Source organism: Macrobrachium rosenbergii, chromosome 21 (genome assembly GCF_040412425.1).
Source record: "Macrobrachium rosenbergii isolate ZJJX-2024 chromosome 21, ASM4041242v1, whole genome shotgun sequence".
NCBI lineage: Eukaryota > Metazoa > Arthropoda > Malacostraca > Decapoda > Palaemonidae > Macrobrachium > Macrobrachium rosenbergii.
Window position 1 is genome coordinate 46,922,166 of NC_089761.1, and position 19,121 is coordinate 46,941,286.

Consider the following 19,121-nt stretch of genomic DNA (forward strand, 5'->3'; position numbering starts at 1 on the left):
CTGAGACACTGGATGGTGGGTGGTGAGGTGTGGGTTTGGCGGGGTAGGAGGGTTGGGGTTTGTGCTGCGAGGTTTCTAGAACATAGGTGTGGCCTCTGCTTTTGTTTCGTTTATTTTTCTTATTACTTTTCCAAGTTGACACTTTTCTTAAGGTCTGTTTTGTTGTAATGAACTGGAGTTTAAGGTATAAGGTATCGGTGGTTGTGGTTCAAAATCTGAGGGTAGCCTTATTCAGTATGATTCGCCGTTCTCTGGGTACACCGGATTACATAACGTTTTGGGAATTTTGTGGACGAGATGGAAGAGGCACGCAAAGAACTATAAAGGTCGTCTTATCCGGGAGAAAATAACATGCATTCAAAGAACTAATCGGTTAATTTAGTATAAAGGCGTATGCAGTCCAAAGAACGTGAGTCCGTAATCTGTATGTGTACATTTTTTCCAGATAGGCTTGTTGAAATAAATTTCATCTATTTCTAAGCCAGTATGGTCTGTGATCATGTTATTATTTATAAATCACTACATTCAGTCTTTCATAAGAGTGTTTAAAAACTAATTTTGGTAATCCAGCCCTCTTATATTATTTTAGTTTTATAAAAGCACATTTCCTTTCAACAATAAGTTGTGATTGGTTCACCTGCCAAACGAAGAAGTGTAGTGTCATATTGCTGATAAAAACTCAACAGAGAAATGCTTTCTTATTGATCTGTACCTAAATGTTCCGAATACGTTCGTAATTCCGGGAGAGCTCGCGCGCTGGAAGTTCACTGCATGTAGCTTAACTTGGGAGGTACGTTGTGTTCAGGACGCGTTGCAACGTGTAGCTGATACATGTTCGTTTCCTATCAATAATTTAGTTAGTGAATGATTTTCAAATGAAAATAGATGGACGTCTAGACGACGAGAGTGAGTCATGCGGGTTGGAATCCCGAATAAACCCCCTTTCGCCTCCCAGACATCGATCCTATAACCACCTGATGTCTCCTCTTTTTCCCCCCACTCCATCGTCGCTTTAAGTTCTCTCTCTCTCTCTCTCTCTCTCTCTCTCTCTCTCTCTCTCTCTCTCTCTCTCTCTCTCTAAGAAAGTTAGAAATGTAATATGCTTTGTGAATGTTGAATCAACCTTTTTGGTCATTGTGATTATGGGTGAGTTCTGTCTTTCGAATGGCTGTGTCACAGACGAGACAGCTGCTTGTTATATAGGTATTTTTCCTCGTGCATTTACATTGAGCATGCACACACTTCGGCAACTGTCTCATACATATAACAAACGTTCGTTGAAAGTAAGCCAATGGCAAGAAGTGGCGCACGGTAATCGTAGACTGTGGTCATGACTACCTACCTGTATAAGTCATTGACGTGTATTCAAACTATTTTTGCTATGTTGCCGATGTGTTTGACATTGTTTGCTATAGTGTCGATGCACTTGCTGTATGCACATACGTAAGGATGAACTTAATGTGAAAGGGCCGAGATGTAATTAGCTACGTATGTGGAAAAGAAAAAAAAACTGATAGACCAAATATTTATTGTAAGGTGAGCAATGACTGTAGTATGAAAATCGACGTGTTGGTCAAGGCTTTGCTTTTGAGTGGCAGTTTGTACCTTTCTTAATGAAAGTTGTCCATTTACTCTAGCCCTGCTGATGTTCCACATTTTTAGTAGATCTGGCTGTGATTTGTGTGTGATTATGCCAGTATTGCTGTACCTTGGTCCTGCTTATATCATACATTGTCGTAGATCTTGCTGATTTTTGTTAAAGTTGAGTGAGGTATGTTCTGTGTGGTAGGTATGTTTGTCGTAGTACACCCATCCATATACATAGCAATGTGTGTATGCTGTTATGTTTCATTTTCGTCCATTTGCTTACCTCGAAGCGGAATTTTTCCGTGGATGTCATGGAAAAGAAGAATTTTGTAAAATATTTTATTAAAAGTAATTCAGGGGACTAATTCATGAGGTAGGTTTTTGTTTAGTCCTCATAGTTAAAGATTGTCAAATCCATGAAAACATTTCTGGTGACTACTCTTATGAAAGTAGTAAATATTCTGTAAATGGAAATTTTAAGAAATCCTCGGTTTTTAAGTAAAGGCACCTATGTTTTCGTGCGTGCTTTGAGGAGGGTTGGAAAATAAAATTTTAACTGTTGATAGATTTCTTTTACTTATACCAGTATTTTCGATTAACTTATGAAAAATGTCAGTTATGTGGTACATGGCTAGATAAACGGCTCAGGACATATTTTGGCTGTGCTGCGTTGTCGCACTAAGGTGGCTAGGGCATGGAGGCCGTGAGATCGTAATTTGGGAGGCCAGCCGCCCTGCCGGAATATTAAGCACGATTGCCTCGTTCTAAATGGACAGCCGCTGAGTTCGAGTAGTTTGTGAATAACTAAAATGGTGGCACAGTAGGTTTAGTAATTGTGATTCTCTCTCTCTCTCTCTCTCTCTCTCTCTCTCTCTCTCTCTCTCTCTCTCTCTGTGTGTGTGTGTGTGTGTGTGTGTGTGTGTGTGTGTTGGAGTAGATATTAGTAAACTCTGTCTGTTGCTTTAATAAATCTTGGATCCACTGGAATATTTAGGCATATGAAATTTAAGAATTTGCTACATAGGCTTCGTCCATTGTTTAGTTTAAGCATGTTTGGATCAGGATTAGTAAAGTATCAGTATTTGACTCGTAATGTATTTTCTTAATTGAAACAATATACGTGTTAAAACTTCAAATTACAGGGTGGACATTTGGATGTCAATAATATGTAATTCAATCATTTTTTCGGTAATGGTCAGTCTTAAGACTTATACTTGTTTAAAAAAATATTAGCCAGATTTTTTCTTTCTACTCTGGTGTTTCTGAAATTAATACCAATCACGCATTTTGTCGGGATAACGGAAATTATTTTTTTCGGTGGCTGTTTGTATGAGAGGAAATATATTTCTCGCATTACATGTACGGTTATAGTTACAGCTAATATTCGTTAATCATGATGGCAATGTGTTGAGATTTTGAAGTATACTGATGCATGGGTGGTGCTTCCATTTGTTCTTTCATTAGCTAACATCTATCAAACGTGTGCTTCGATGTGCTTCCGAATAGGGCGAGGCGGAATGGTGAGTCATCGCCAGGAAGCGGCGTTGCCACATGTTTTGACCTCCCACCCACCTCGCCGCCCATTCGACTTCCTTCCGCTTGTCGTTGAACTGCCCAGGAACCTTCATCACATTTCAGTAATTTAATGTTAACGTAACAGCATTCTGAGTTCAAGTTTTTATTAATATAACGAGACATTGGTCTGTTAAGGAGACACTGATTGTCATTGTTAGTTCTTTCCCTTGTTATGTCAGCGTCGTTGATCACCTCAAGTTCTTGTTTTCTCTTTGGGTGGATGCAACCGATTTAGTTGGTGGGAGGGGGGCCGGGGTGTTATGTACTTCGGCTCCTCATGCCGAAGTTTCTTCTCTGTACTAGAGAATACAGCAACTCGTAGCAGTTCATTCGTACTCTCTGAACCAATTGCTTGTTTTTTTATGGATTTTTTTTTTTTACGGAAATGGAAGTTTTTAGCTATTACAATACTCCTTAATGTTAAGGTAACCGGTGGGTTGTATTCAGTTGGCTCAAGACGAGGTTTTAGCATTTGATAAAAAGTAATGGCTTTTTTTGGGGGGGGGGGTGTGGCTGATACACGAAACCCCCAAATTCAGTACAAGTAGATAAGCCAGATTTGACAACCTCAAAGAACGGGAAATTAGGTTTTTTTTTTTTTTCAGCAGAGTCAGCGCCTTGTCGTTTGAAGCCAACTTACAGATGTGACATGTAAGGGTCGTCTTAATGCCATTAAGATTCCCTTCAAAGCAACTTTGGTAAACTTACTTGTTACTGGCATATATACATATTTTGACAAACTCTAACGACCCCCGACCAACCATTCTATTCAGGGCAAACATCCTATCAAGGAAGTTAACTGTAACTTCAGTATATTTTGGTTAAAAAAAAAAAAAAAAAATTGTGTGGTTCCCAAGTTTGTAAATGTAGTTAAGAAGCAGGTTTACACCCGGTGGTATATGTTTGTGTAAATGAACTTGGAAGCGCTTAAGTAAAATGTCCTGTAATTTTATGCACTTAAATTCCCATATGCTCTGATAACCAAGTTATTTTAATTCTAAAATTATAACATTGATGATGTTGCCATGGACTATTTTTATTGTTAAAACTATTGACATTTTTTACGATATATAACCATTTTTATCTATTACTGTATTATTGGTAACTAACCAGTTTTATTTTGTAACCAGTTCTCATCACAGCACTGAATAACTAAAGTGTTCCAGTACCAGTTCATCAGACCAAAGTCATAAATTACAAGTTGAACCAGTAATTCACTTAGAAAATACTCTTCAGCCTCTTTCCATCATCCCAATTTTTATACTGTTTCTATTAAAAATACTCTTCATCCTTTCCATTATCTCAATTTTTATACTCTTTCTTTTCAGTTTCTGGTTGGTTTAGGAGTTCCTGATTCTTGGTCAATTCATGATGTACTTGGCCTGGAAGAAGACCTCCTTGCTATGGTGCCTCAGCCTGTGGCTTCAGTGATCTTCTTACACCCCATAAATGAAAAAGTAAGTGTTCTTGGTTTTGATTACCTTGATATAAAGAGAGGTACTGTATATTAGTATAAGTGTAGTACTATGTGTATATTAGTTTGATGGCTTTTGTAGAGACAAGAAAAGTGAAATTGCTTAGGAAATAAACAAGGACATTTTGATGATTGAATTGGTACCAAAACTGCATCTTTTGCCATTATACCCATCTTTGATGTTAAGAAGAGAGCAGTATTGAATGTTTATTATGTTATCTTGATTTGTAAGTTGTATAGAAATGTTCTAACCAGACTTATTTTACCTGAAATGTTCTAATCATACTTGTTTTTATCAAGGAAAATGTTGGTTATGTTCTCCCCTAGCTCAGGTTTGAAGGAAAAATATTGGAACTTGCTGTCATCATTTATTGCAACAGGCTTATGGAACATTAGCTGGAGAAATGACAAAGATCTCTTGTGATAGGAATGATTAATAATCATAGTAGTTTTATGACTGTTTTTTCCCTTAATGGGGCTAGAGTGAAAATATCTCCACTTTCCTCTCAAGTGCTTATTTAACCTTAATTATTTTATGGTATAGGTCTTCATTAGTCAGCTTTTTTTAATGAGTTCCTACTGGTCTTCATCGTGCTGCTTCTCAACCACTATTCTCAACTTTCTTTGTCTAAACCATCTCGGTCTTTGAGATTTCATTCTGAGCTAATGGACACCCTTGTTCTCCAACACCACCTCATTCGTATCATCATGCTGACCCATTACTGTATAGGACTAGGCCTAGATTTTTTTTTTCAAACTGTTGATTAATTGAAGAAACTCTATACTTTTCATATAAAAACTGTAACATTAATTAACAGCAGAGTTAGTGCGGACGTAAGGAAAAAGTTTTTTTCAAAAATTCACCATAAATCAAAATACTGTGCTAGAGACTTCTCATTTGTTGAAAAATGAAGGTAAATGATTGAATATTACTAGAATGTAAGAGTTTTAGCTTACAATTGCATTTTTCGACCATTTTGGTAGTCAAAGCTGACCGAAGGTTGAAATTTTGGCACTTATCGTGATTATGAAAATATGTCAAAATTGATAAAAGCTACAACCATGAGTTATTTTTTTGTTGTATTCTACATGAAATTGCGCACATTTTCATATATGAAACTTTATGTAAAGGCTAATAGAAAACGGTGAGAAAATTACGACAAAGTGACTAAAGAATTTCTGAGATTTTCAGCAGAGTTAGCTGATGCTTTCTTTTGGGATAAGAAAGAAATTCTCACATGCGCAGCTGGGTCACGCTTGGAAACAAAACAACAGCGTGATCCGTGAACTCCCAGCATCCCTCAATGCGCGTGATTTAAAATTTTTCGCAAACGAGGCCTACAAGTATTTTTCCGTGAATATTTAAAAAAAAAATTTTGTAGTTGACGTATTTTACGTCCACTTGTCACCAGACAGACAACTTTTGTCGATGTAAAATACATCCAGTCTGCATTAGAGGGTTAATAAATGTAGTGATAGGCAGCTGCTGGTTCATGCTGATGAGGGCTTGATTATAGGGCGCCAATGCTGCATCAAGGGCATTTGAAAACTTTAAGAAGCATTCCATATAAGGATCCCATAATGAAGCCGCCGCCTGTGCCTCCCTAATCATCCTCGTAAGTTGGGACAGTCCTTCCAAAGATGGGTCATCACCCTCCTCATCGTCTCCTGAACCTGGTGTGTCTTCTTCCTACCTGGCAGACTTCGTCAGCTCTTCCAAATCCTGGTCCATCAGGGGGTCAGAGTGGGAATCAGTGAAGGTGCCGATTTCATTCGGTAATGTCCTCGAAGCCTTCTCCACCAAGAGTCCTTGCCAACTGGACTGCCTTACCGATGGTCGAATGTTGAATTTCTTCCTCCGCTGCTTTTTGTGCTGGTTTGTCAAAGCCTAAGAATTTTAATTCCCCTGCGTCATTGCCTTCCTGTGCCTGTACGTTACCGCCTTCCTGTGCTTGTATGTCGCCGCCTTCCGTAGCAGTTGAATACTGCTGGTATAGTTGTGCTTTTTTTGCAAATGATGTTGTCGAGGGGGATGTTCTTATGGCAGTCCTTTATCCAAAACACCAGTGCAGATTCCATCTTAATGATTGTCATATCACCCACTGTTGAAACTGGTTTTTGCACTACCAAAGAAGCTCATGCTTATAGCCTTCTGTATCTTTGCCTCTTTCTTCTTAATGTACCTCACGGTACTTTCATTAAACTTGAAATGGCTGGCTACCGCGGCGCAACTTTTGCCTTCCTTCTACAAATCCAGAAGTTTTACAGCTTCATCAAGCTTTATACTGCCTTCTTTTGTTTAGGCTCTTTGCCAGAAGCCATAGAAGGAGCAGGGCGGCTAGGAGGCATTTTAGGGCATGATTGGCTGTGATACACAAAGATTTAAAGTGACACAGATTTGCAAGATGAGATTGAGGATCCAGCCAATCAATGCCAAGTGTATAGCCATTGAGTGCCAAGGAAAATGAATGGCGCTCCTGGATTGGCCGCTTTGCAGACGACCACCAATAGTGTGTTGAGTATCATTGTGCCTGGGTGTAAAGCATCCCAAGATGCATTTTCTTTCTGCGGATTGCTTGCATGGGTAGACATTTTTTAAGCCAAAAAAAAACTTTGAAATTTTGCAGTTTACGTTAATATATTACAGTACTTTAATGTTTGAAAAATAGTAAATCCTTTTTCATCATAAATGTATTTACGTACAGTAGTCACGAAAATATACTGTATAGTAAAATGAAGGTACTTCGCACCAGGCATATCCTAGTATGTAGTACGTAAGTCCCTTCGCATTTTAGATATGCTGTACGTACTACGTATCATCCAGAAACGCTTTATTTTGTTGTGTTGTAAGATTTTGAAATACTATATAAATTGTATAGCAAGCACAGAATATCAGTGTTAGGCACAATACCTTTTATGTACATACACTATACAGTAAACCCCCCACATTCGTGTTCTCACGATTCGCTGGCTCACCTATTTGCGGATTTCTCTATGGAACATATATACACATACACATTCTCAGAAAATTCTTACATTTGTGGAATTTTTCGCTGAGAAATATTTATTACTTTCTGTATTTTCATGTCATTTTCATTATTAAATGCACTTTTTTATAATAAAACTATTAAAATACTTGGGTACCCATGTAGTGCTCGAGTTACGATAATTTGCCTAATGATAATTCGATTTTCTGAGGGGTTAAGCAATTTTATAAAATGTTTTTAATTTTCACACGGGCGCAGGCAGCAGCGTACAATCAGGCAGTGAGAGAGACCAAATTACAATAGACCAACTGTTTTCCTCCATCTCTTTATCCCACCTTCTAGTTAAAAAAGTAAGAGTGATAAAAATTGTTAGTAACGTTATACTCTTGCGTGAATGTGTACAGCCATAAACATCCAAACAAGGAACTGTCTTTTTGCTTATAACCGAATCGGATAACAGCTGTTTTGCTTGCATATCAACCATTGTACGGTAGTAAACTATTACCGTAGTTGTTACAAATGATGTTAAGTAGAATAGAACCGATATATTTTTACATTATACCTTTATTCACTATTGATACAAGATCGGCAAGGAAATATACTGCTAAATTGAAGCTGCAAGTTGTAGCTGAAGCTGAGAAAACAATGTTCAAGCTACTAATGACTATAAATTATCGTGCATTGGCAACATGGATGAAACTCGACTGTAAATAAAATTGGAGAGAAAGTATTTTAATCAAAACTACAGGGCATGAAAGAACACACATTACTGTTGTTTTCACGCAGATAAATGATGAATTAGCGAACGGAATCTTGATTTTTTTTTTACACAAAAACATGCCCCCAACGGCCAATGTCATCTATTAAAAAAAAAAAGGCTAAGTTACTTTCACAACGAGACGTATTTAAGCTATATTTCGACTTGAAAACACTTTGTCTAACGAAAAGTAACCTTGTCCCATATAAATAAAGTATCTAGAGATTCATTTACGGTAACTAGGAGCAAGAAAAGCCCTCTGAACTGAGTTGAATACGGCGAAATAAACTTAACGCTTACTTGATTTCCAAACCATAACATTGATTGCTGTGATTGCAATTTATAATACAAAAGCAATATAAGAATACTGTATATACAATATTATTGGATACAGTGCAGTAAAGCATAACATTTTCAAGATCCAGTGAAAAGATGCATATTCGTTATGTTGATGACTGTATGATACGATATGAATGTGAATATACAGTATAGTATAATGCAGGCTAGGCTACCATACAATAAATCCCCCGTATTCGCATTCTCATGATTCACGGACTCGCGTATTCACGGATTTCTCTGTGGAACGTATCTAGCCATTATTTGGGGAAAAGTCGCCCATTTGCGGTATTTTTCGCTGAGAAATATCCACAAATTACTGTATTTTCATATCATTTTCATGACTCAATGCACCTCTTGTGATAAAACTATTAAAATACTCGGGTATAAGCATTTTTAGAGGGTTTTTTCTTGTGTTTAAACTATCAAAATAGGCAGTTCTAAGTGTTTTTAGAGGGGTATTAAGTAAGTATTCGCGGATTTTAGCTATTCGCGGGGGCGGGTGTGGTGCACATCCCCCATGAATACGGTGGGGTTTACTGTATATGTATATGATGTACCATAGTGTAGGCTAAGCTAATTCTTGTTCGGTATTCAATTTCTCTCTATTGAATTATCATGAGTCAATCTGCATGAACCTCCAGAATTAGCTGATATTAATAATTACTATACCGTATTTGTATAGAGTATATGTTATAGTGTAGGCTAGGCTACCATGTGTGTACATGGTACTGAATACCCTAGTGTAGGGTAGGCTATATTTGAGATGGGTTTTTTGGAACCTAACCCCATCATAAGTAGGATAATACCTGTGTAAGCATTGGGGGGGGGGGACTATCAAAATAGGCAGTTCTAAGTGTTTTTAGAAGGGTTTTAAGTTTTTGCGGTTTTTTGCTATTTGCGGGGTACGCATCCCCCACAGATACAGGAGGTTTAAAGTAGCGCAAATGACCCAGCATCTCTGGCCAGTGTCTCAGTTCTCTGTGTATGCCTCTAGAGGTCGTGTATGTGTGTATCAGTGCGGATTCATGTATCTTTTTGAATTGTGCCCTAAGAGACCTCCTAAATGCCCTGCTTCTTCTAAGTCTTCTGGCAAAGAGCCTAAGCGTCAGAGAAAGATCATGACACTCGAGGAGAAGGTAGACGTAGTTATGTTAAGGGAGGGCAAAAGTCAAGAAGAAATAGCAGCCTGTTATGGCATGACAATAAGTGCCATTGCCTTCATCGAGAAGGAATATGAAGAGGGTAGAATGCATGGGAAGGCCCTTGCTGGAGAAAAACGCGCCACCTTCGTTTATGTACTCTCTATCACACCAACGGAATAGGCTTTTGAAGAATTTCTTGGTCTACAAAATTATTAAAGTCAGGCAGCTGCAGACAATGATAAAGCATGGGATAATTTTGAGGAAAGAGCCAGAAATTTTTACAGTGGCCTTAATGAACTGATGCAGCCCTATCGTAACACCTTTGTGGACACGTTCAATTACCTCAACAAGGTGGTGCCTCCCGAAACTCCTGAGGAAGGGGAAGAGGCGCCCTCAGAAGAGATGTAACTCCCCTACTTTGCTGTGCAGTCATATCTTCGTCATTCATTGGACTGCACAGCTAATTCATCATAATCTATAATCAACATTCATCACCAGTGAGTACCCGCATGATTTAATCTTATTATGTATTATTACAGGTACCTAGTGTATGTTACGTACTATTATTTAAATGTTACTGTAATAACATTATTTGATATTACAGTAAATATGAAAATGCAGGGTATTGCTCTATGAAAAAATGAAAATATTTGTGAATAGCGAGTTTCCCGCGAATAATTTATAGATGTGTTCTGCAGAAAAATCTGCGAATGGACGAGTTTCCCTCAGATAATTTATAGAAAGGTTCCACAGAAAAATTCTGCAAATCGCCAAGTGCTTGAATTTCGAGTCTGCGAATGGGGGCGTGGTTGCCTGTATATTGTAGCTGTATGTACTTTTACTGTTCCGATGCAGTGTAAGGCGGCAACATAACCTCGTAACATCTGCTGTAACCCGGAACCGATTTTTTGTGGATATATTTGAAAAGCAATGTTAACTCGGAATGACGTAACCCAAGTCTGAAGTAACCTGGGTACTGCCTGTATTTATACACAGTCGACTGCCCAGTATTCGGAGGGATGCATACCATGAAAATACAGTGATTAGTGAATAATTTTCTATGAAAAATACTGCAGATAGGCGAATTTTCTGCGAATACTGTGGATATACGCTCCACAAAAATCCGCGAATAGGTGAAGCAGTGAATCCGGAAATGTGAATAGGTGGGGGTCCACTGTACAGCACACAAGTTACTATAGCACTTAGACTTGCCTGTTGTAATATGCTGATATGGGAATGAATCATTGTCAGTAGGCTACATATATTTCTTTGCTTTTGTTAATTTGTTTAGCAAAAGGTAACCGTCCTCTGGTGTTAGGACAGCTGTATAAAAACTTAACCTTCGGCCTCTTTTATGCAATGTAAATTTTTGAGACACATTTCAGGGAGAAAGGTATATGAAAGTTCTTAAAAAGTACTCTAGCTAGTACTTGTTATATATTGGTGACAATATTTTAGTAACTGTAAGGTATGAATGATCTATTAATTTTGTAATGAATGTATTTTGCAGGCAGAGAGCCACAAAGCTGAGCAACAATCCAGCATTGAATCTTCTGGACAGGACGTCTCTGAAAATGTATACTTCATGAAGCAATTTGTGGGCAATGCCTGTGGAACTGTAGCTCTCCTCCATGCTGTTGCTAATAATCTTAACAAGTAAGCTTTTAGTTCATTAATGTACAAATGTTACAGAAGGTAGGTCAAATTCTGTATCATTTTTCCTGATTGGCATTTTAAGATTAGGTTCATTCATTAGTTAAGACCTAACTGTATGAAAGTCATGATGGGCAATGTGAAATGCTGATATTTTGGAATTTTGGGGTGTAAGACTTGATGTCATGCTTACATTAGTTTGACAGCAGTGGTGCCGACTGTATTTTTTTTTTATCCTTTTAACATTATGAATAATCCTTAGTTTTATTTTATAGTTTGGATTGATGTTTCATATATTTCTGTGCACAAGTATTTTTTATAGTTTTAAGTTGAGGAAATACTAGTTTTATTGTGCTCGCAAATTACAGTTGATTTAAAACACACTCCCCATTGGCTGTCACCAGACTTATTCAATTTTTAACTGGATCCAGGTAGCGCCAAGAGATTTTCTCCTACTTAAAGACCCTGTTAGGTTTGTAGTTTTGAAAAATGCAAATTGATTAAAAATTTGTCATTTTTTAATCACTGATTACCTATGCTTAACAGAATAGAATTGGAAGATGGCCCTCTCAAGGAGTTTTTGGAGAAGACCAAATCCATGTCTGAAGAGGAAAGAGGACATGAACTAGAGAAAGATGAGGGAATCTCTAAAGCCCATGAAGAATCAGCACAAGAGGGACAAACTGAGGTACATGTGCCAATTTTTTCTGACAATCTGATATCTCTCTCTCTCTCTCTCTCTCTCTCTCTCTCTCTCTCTCTCTCTCTCTCTCTCTCTCTTCTCTTTGTTTTTTTTTTTGGGGGGAAAGAAGTTTCTGTTGAGTAATATGCATATTTGTCTTTATCCATAGGCACCAGATAGGGAGACCAAAATGGATATGCACTTCATTGCCTTTGTTGAAGTGGATGGCCATCTGTATGAGTTAGGTAAGTTTTATCCAATGGCAGTTCAGTTGTGTATTGTATGTTAAGCACTTACTCTTGGTTGAGGCAGTACAGAAATAAAAATGAAAAAAATAGTCATGATCCAAAAGTATTTTTGTTCCAACAGGAATATAAACCTACGTTTTCATAAATGGAATTTCTCACACACTGTGCTCTTGGGCTGTGACTAACAATAAAAGCAAAATCTAATTGCGTAGGAATGTGCCCTGGCATAACCTGGTGCAGTATGGTCTCAGCTGTTACTGTGTGGTCTCCCATTTTTGTTGCAGAGTTTTCCTTTGTGCGTGCCATGTGAGCTTGATTTTAGTGCTCATTATCTTCCTATTACCTGTGATATTGAGTTTGTTCCTGTAGCCAGAGATCATGAAATCTGTGTATTTTTGTGTTTTTTTAAAAGGGGCTTGAGGTCTTTTTGGTGCTGTTTCCTTTGTTGTGTGTGAGCCATGTTGATGACCTCCCTTTGTGTGTGCTGTTCGTGTTGTTCATTCGTTTTGGGCGAGGCTGTTGGTATGCCTACCATAGAAAAGAAGACAAGTTGTAGGCATTGAACTTAGAAAGACTAATCATGTAGTAAGTTTGTCCTCTTTAGCAGTCGGTCCACATTCATTGCGCATCTCATGTACTGGCAAAGAGTGTGAGAGACAACCAATTGTAGAGTATGAAGGATGGCAGGATTAACAATGGTCTTTATAAGAGAAGATGACAGATGAAGAGGAATAAGTCTTTTAGGGAAGCTATGATGAGCCCTTCACATGTTTATCCTCCAGTTCCAGCTTCCTCTAAGCCCCTTCTGCCAGTAACTACTCCTGTGACTTCTACACTCTCTCCTTCATCAGTGGGTCTCTGTTAGCAGGAAGTGCCATCAGTGGACTGTGTGCAGTGCACTGTAGGCATTACTTAGGTTCTTTGCAGCATCCCTTCACCCCTTTAGGTTCTTTGCAGCGTCCCTTCACCCCTTAGTTGCAACACCTTTCATTTCTTTTCCTGTACCTCCATTCATATTCTTTCTTTCATCTTATGTTCCACCCTCTCTTAACAATTGATTCATAGTGCAACTGTGAGGTTTTCCTCCTGTTACACCATTCAAACCTGTTTACTGTCAATTTCTGTTTCTGCGCTGAATGACCTCATAGGTCCAGGTGGCTAAATTCTGTATTCTACTCGTCAGTGGGTGATGAGTCCCCTCATGGGAAGTGCTCAAGCAAGTGCTACAATACCTGGCCAAACGGCCAAACAGATCGTTGTCGGCAATTGGAGACGGTCAGCTTACCATCCCAGTCCTTGGCAGTTGGAATCTGGTACTGACAGACACATCGGTATCTACTGCTGCAGTGTTGCGACGTGTGAAGCGAGAGGATTCCTTGGTGACAAAGAAACAGTTACGGCTGATTTGGCAACATCCCCCTCTTCCCACTTAAAGTATCAGCTATTAGATGGGTGATCAGCAGCAGTGTCAGAAATAGGTTGGCCTTCATACCCCCTGCTGGTTTGTCAGTCATACCTGTTTCCCATATTGAGAGCAACCACTGTTGTAGAGGTCCAGGAGGAGCAGAACTATTGCAAGAGTGTGTCTCGTGATGGTGCCTATAACAGGAGGAAATCCCACTTCCCCTGGGGGTCAGGATATAACCAGTGGAATGCCTTTTCAGGTTCCTCCCGGTGGGGGTGTAGGTTTCTGCTTGAGCTGCAGATTGGGTGACAGGTGCTCCAGACCCACTCAGAGAGGTGGGACAGAGATACCAGGGATCCATCTAGAAAGCCTTCATTCCACTATACTTCAAGCCATTCCAAATGTTAAGACTCTTCTCAGCTCCACTCAGAATAGGTGGATCATCGACAAATGTGCTGGTACCAGGACAGACAGACCCTCAGAGAAAGGCCTCTTCCTCCAGTAGGGAGACATCCACGTTGACCAACCTGAGGATAAGCTGAGGGAGGCAGAGAGGAGACAGTCAAGCTGGAGAGCCAAGGTAACTTAGTACATCTGGAAGTTCCTAGGGAAGAATTGGGCTTCATAGGCTTTGTGGCCCACACCAGGTAACGTTTGGGCCTCACAGATCCTGTGGCCTCCGTCCCAGCGATCCCAGATGGTGCTCATGTTGAGCAGATGGTGGAAACTATTCCAGAGGTCAAGCAGTCATTCCATCATCCCTCTTCACCACAGCCTCATCCCAGAGTTGGGCATTTGGATAGTGGGGCTGGAAAACTCCCTGATCTTGGCCAGGTCAGAGAAACACTTGCTGCTCCTCTTTCCTGCCAGTCCAGGTACTGTACTGCATGCCAGAGAAGGCCACTGCCATCCCCAGGAATTTTGACCCAGCGATATGCAGGTTAGGGAACAACGCGCCATCAACCACGTCAAACAACAGGCCATGGGTTTTAGAAAAGTACTACTTGCTGGAGAAGGTCACCACCATCCCCAGGAATTTGGACCCGGCAATTTGCAGGTTAGAGAACAATGTGCCTCTCAACCACTTCGAACAACAGGCAGTGAAGTTTAATAGTACAGTACTTGGATCTCAACATTGAGCTTAACCCGGCGAGGACACACACAGCCATCTCTCGGTTTGAGAGAGGTGACGTGGCTCTTGGAGATCAAGGATACTGTAATCCCAGAGAGGTGGCCAGCCCTCACGATGTACGTGGACCCATCTGGTAAGGTATTGTCCTAAATTGCTCAGCAGGGGGGCCATCTGTTGTCAGTGATGTAATGGAACATTTCCCTCAAGAGTTGGTTAGTACTAAGGAATAGCCCACTGCAAGATTTGTTAGGATACTTCCCTCCAAACAGACCCCAGAAGACCATTGAAGTAAGGAGGGAAGAATCCAGAAACACCTTTAGCCCAATGGCAGGCATGGTAGCCCTGCTTGGTAGACAACTAAACACCAGCGGCAGGTGCTCCTCCCTGAGGCCCAGATACAGACAATAGAACCTCAGGAGTGGCCTCAATTGAGGAGGAATCTCTGCACCCAAGTTGTTTTGATTGGCCCTGCCAAGTCATAGATGAGGGAACCGCCCCAAGACCTGGTTGTAAGAGACTGTTTGTCAGCATGGGGAAGATGAAAAAAAGGTCTCTCAAAGAGTACCATCTTCTGGCTTAGGGAGGTTGTCACAATGGGCTACAACTTGAGCAGGACAGAGGAGAGACCCCTTCAAGGGATATGGCCCATTATTTGAGGGGGATAGGTCCTTTGGTGGCATATAGGAAAAACCACTCCCTTCTGCAGGTACTGAAGGGGGGCATGTGGAAGCAGCAGTCCACCTTGTACCTGAGGGACATAGCATACAAGTCCTGGACACCTTCCAACAGGTGGTGTTGTGGAGCCCCAGGAGGTGGTGAGTATAGGACAGGTCTGTCTATACACCTTATAGTTCAAGTTTGTAACTGCAGCAACTCGAGGGCAGTATTCTGTGCAGGTTACCTTGAACCTGGAGCACTCCCACCTGGGTGTAGCAGGGACAGGTCACTATCCCACCTAAGAGTTGGGATCCATTTATGAAAGTGTAGGTTTGTATTCCAGTGGGAACAAATTACAAATTTTTTAAGTAGTTTGTTTTTCCTAGGATACAAACTTAACCTTTCATAAGGGTATTTTAACCCATGTAGTATCAGGCGTATAGGCAGATTCTTGTACGATGGGATTTTGTTTTTGGTGGTCCTTAACAGAGTGCACCTTGCTCAAGGATCTCCTTTTATGAAAGCATAGATTTGTATCCTAGAAAAAACAAAACTTGAAAGATTTATAGTTTTGAATGGGTACTTTTGACAAATGACACTCAAAAATTAAATTTTTTGTAGGCCCACTATACATGAGGTTTCTGTGAGGGGTACAGAGATGATATTGAGTACAACATGCGGGAAAATTGTTTTAGGTTTTTTAAAGTCAACAGTTTGTTTTTCAAAAGTCATCAGTTTTAGTTCTAAAGTCCATTGTACACTATTGCCATTACAGGAAAGATTGAATGAGTACTATTCATAATGTTCCATTTTGTTTTTCAGATGGTCGTAAGAAGTTTGCAGTGAATCATGGCGCTACTACTTCAGATTCACTTTTGGCTGTAAGTAATTCATTTAACTCTGTATGCCCTAGTTAATCATCTAGGGCTCTAGTAATTGCCCTCTGTATCTCATCCACTGTATACTCTTCTAATGTAGATTATGTAGATTGAGCCATAACTCTTGAGGTACTGTATACTTTTCTAATGTAGATAATGTAGATTTTGGTGAGGGGTGTCCTTTTTAAAGATCAGAGGCCAAAAAGGATTATATTGCCACAAAGGGCCATTTGTTTTAAGAACACTTGTACAGATTGTATAGATAGCATATGTAGGAAGAATTACTTTTGGTCTTCAGCAGTACCTCCCTGTGTATTGCAAAACCATAAAGTTTTTATTTTCATGTGGTTAAAGAGAGCAGGTTTAGGTCATTGAAAGCTATTGATGAATCATTAATGATGGGTGTAATATAATTTGGTTATAAGCTCAAGCAGTGAATATTATTTAATTAGGTGGTTGTAGCAAATATGCAAAACTAGTATAAATATCATTGGTCATTATTAATTACAATATAGGGTGTTCATCCTTTGAATAAAGATTGATTTGAAATATCACTTTCCAGGATTCTGCCAAAATATGCCAGGAATTCATCAGCCGAGACCCCGAGGAGTCTCGCTTTGCAGTTGTGGCTCTCACTGGGGCTCAGTAAGATGCACTGTAATGGTGGTCTTGTGTTGCGCCTCATCAATTCTTGTGTGATAACTTCAGTAATTTATAAGCAATGGGATATTTTTATTTTTGTTAGGTTTGCTACAAATTTTGAGTTTTATGTAAGTTGAGGCTACTGTTTTCAAAGGGTGGAAGATGAAAGAGCAGAAATGCTAGTCAGATAACTTAATTATATTACTGTGATAAGAACTGAATTTGACCATTAGTTTAGTGTCTTTAAAGCAGGAATATCAAGATTGGTTTCCCATACATATCCTGTTTATCATTAATCATGAAGCTTAAAATGTAGCCTAGTTAATGTACGAAATCACACACACACAGTGCTGTCCTGTTCTCTTTTGTTCAACTAGAGCAGCTGAAGAATTTGATTAAAAGATTCAACATTGATGTCTCATACTTGTTTTTTACACCTTAACTTGAATGAAAGATTTTGCTCAGATTATTTGAAAGACTTTCAGTTAGGGCCAAAATGGTAGGTAAGAGTTTATGGTTGGTTTAACTTCTGTAGTTGCTGGTAAAAGTATTTATGCATGTGGTCATGACTGTAAGTAGTCTAATCCAAATCACTGGGGAGTAACTATACATTTTTTACTAAACGCAATCAAGTTTTCTGTACAGTGCATAATCAAGGCCACCGAAAATAGATTTGTCCTTAGGTGGTCTCGGTATAATGCTGTATGAGCCACGGCCCATGAAACTCTCATCTGGCCATGGTGGCCTGTGTTGTGTTGCCAGAAGCACGATTATGGCTAACTTTAACCTTAAATAAAATTTAAAAAAAACACTGAGGCTAGAGGGCTGCAATTTGGTATGATTGATGATCGGAGGCTGGATGATCAGCATACCAATTTGCAGCCTCTAGCCTCAGTAGTTTTTAAGAACTGAGGGAGGACAGAAAAAAGTGCAGACGGTAAGACAACTGGCATAAAAGTTTTATTTTCAGAAAACTAAAACTACCAAGAATGATGGTTGGAGTGATTTTGGAATATCTTGCTAACATTTAAGAGAGGTCCAGAGTGGAAATTACACCTCTAAAAACATGGATGTTTTGGTTGTACAGTAAAGGTAGAGAAAGTTTTTTAGACAAGTACTATAAATAGAAGGAATAGCTTGAAGCAGCAGGAAGGCTGAGGAAGTTATGGGTAAAGGGGATGGGTCAGAAAGTTCACAGAAATAAAGTAGAGGCCTATCCACTTAACCCTATAAAGTGAAAGCCTGATGTAAAAAGAACTTTAAAAAATTCCACAATCTTTCTACTTACCTTTGGTACACATAAAATGTAATACATACCCTTAACTTGAACATACTGGGAAATGTTTGGTATTGGGATGTGGATAATTTTGTCTTTTTCAGCTTGTATACATTGTAAGCTGTGTGTAGTGAGTGGTGTTCCAACATTAACACTACTTTAAAGCCATGTGGTCAGAGATAAGGGTCCAACTTACAGACTTTTTTTGTCAAGAGTATTTAGAATGAATTTGTGGAATAGAGCTGAGTGCATTTCACATGTGTATTCCCATAAAGGGAAAAGCTGATGTAAAAAAGTTCTATATTTTTGTGGATTTTTGAAAATTAAGGATTTGTGTAGCTTCATAGGAGTCTCCAGTTGCTAATGATACACTGCGGGCTTTTCCATTTTGCTGAGTTAGTTATCTTTGGGTTGGTTGTAAAATGGCAAGTTAGTGGATGGGACTGAATTGTTAGGTGTTGTAAATATCAAGGTTCCTCCATGTAGTATGAAGTAACTAACATGGTTTAAGTATGTATAATGAAATAACAAAGCACTAATGTTGCTTGTTTAACAAATTGTTGACAATACTACAGCTAAAATGAGCATCCCGTCACCCCTAGTTGTATAGTTCTTCACTTAATGTCCTTTTTCTCTGCAGCATGGTTGTCCACCTACTCTGCTTTATTTCTGTTTCCTCATCATAAG

General features: G+C 39.2%; 1 protein-coding gene across 3 annotated transcripts in view; it reads left to right on the top strand.

Moving 5' to 3' along the window:
- The window catches only part of Uch (Ubiquitin carboxyl-terminal hydrolase), a 35,413-nt gene extending 17,834 nt beyond the window's left edge, over positions 1 to 17,579 (top strand). For 2 of the 3 annotated variants that reach the window (XM_067123751.1, XM_067123750.1), the window contains 6 exons: positions 4,491 to 4,619; positions 11,372 to 11,517; positions 12,061 to 12,202; positions 12,366 to 12,441; positions 16,461 to 16,519; positions 17,079 to 17,579. In XM_067123751.1, the coding sequence (XP_066979852.1) occupies positions 4,491 to 4,619; positions 11,372 to 11,517; positions 12,061 to 12,202; positions 12,366 to 12,441; positions 16,461 to 16,519; positions 17,079 to 17,165 (639 nt within the window). In that variant the 3' untranslated portion in view covers positions 17,166 to 17,579. Of the gene's footprint in view, positions 1 to 3,089; positions 3,225 to 4,490; positions 4,620 to 11,371; positions 11,518 to 12,060; positions 12,203 to 12,365; positions 12,442 to 16,460; positions 16,520 to 17,078 lie in introns of those variants that run through there. The other variant, XM_067123749.1, reaches the window with a different exon arrangement.
- Positions 17,580 to 19,121: the final 1,542 nt, after the last annotated feature.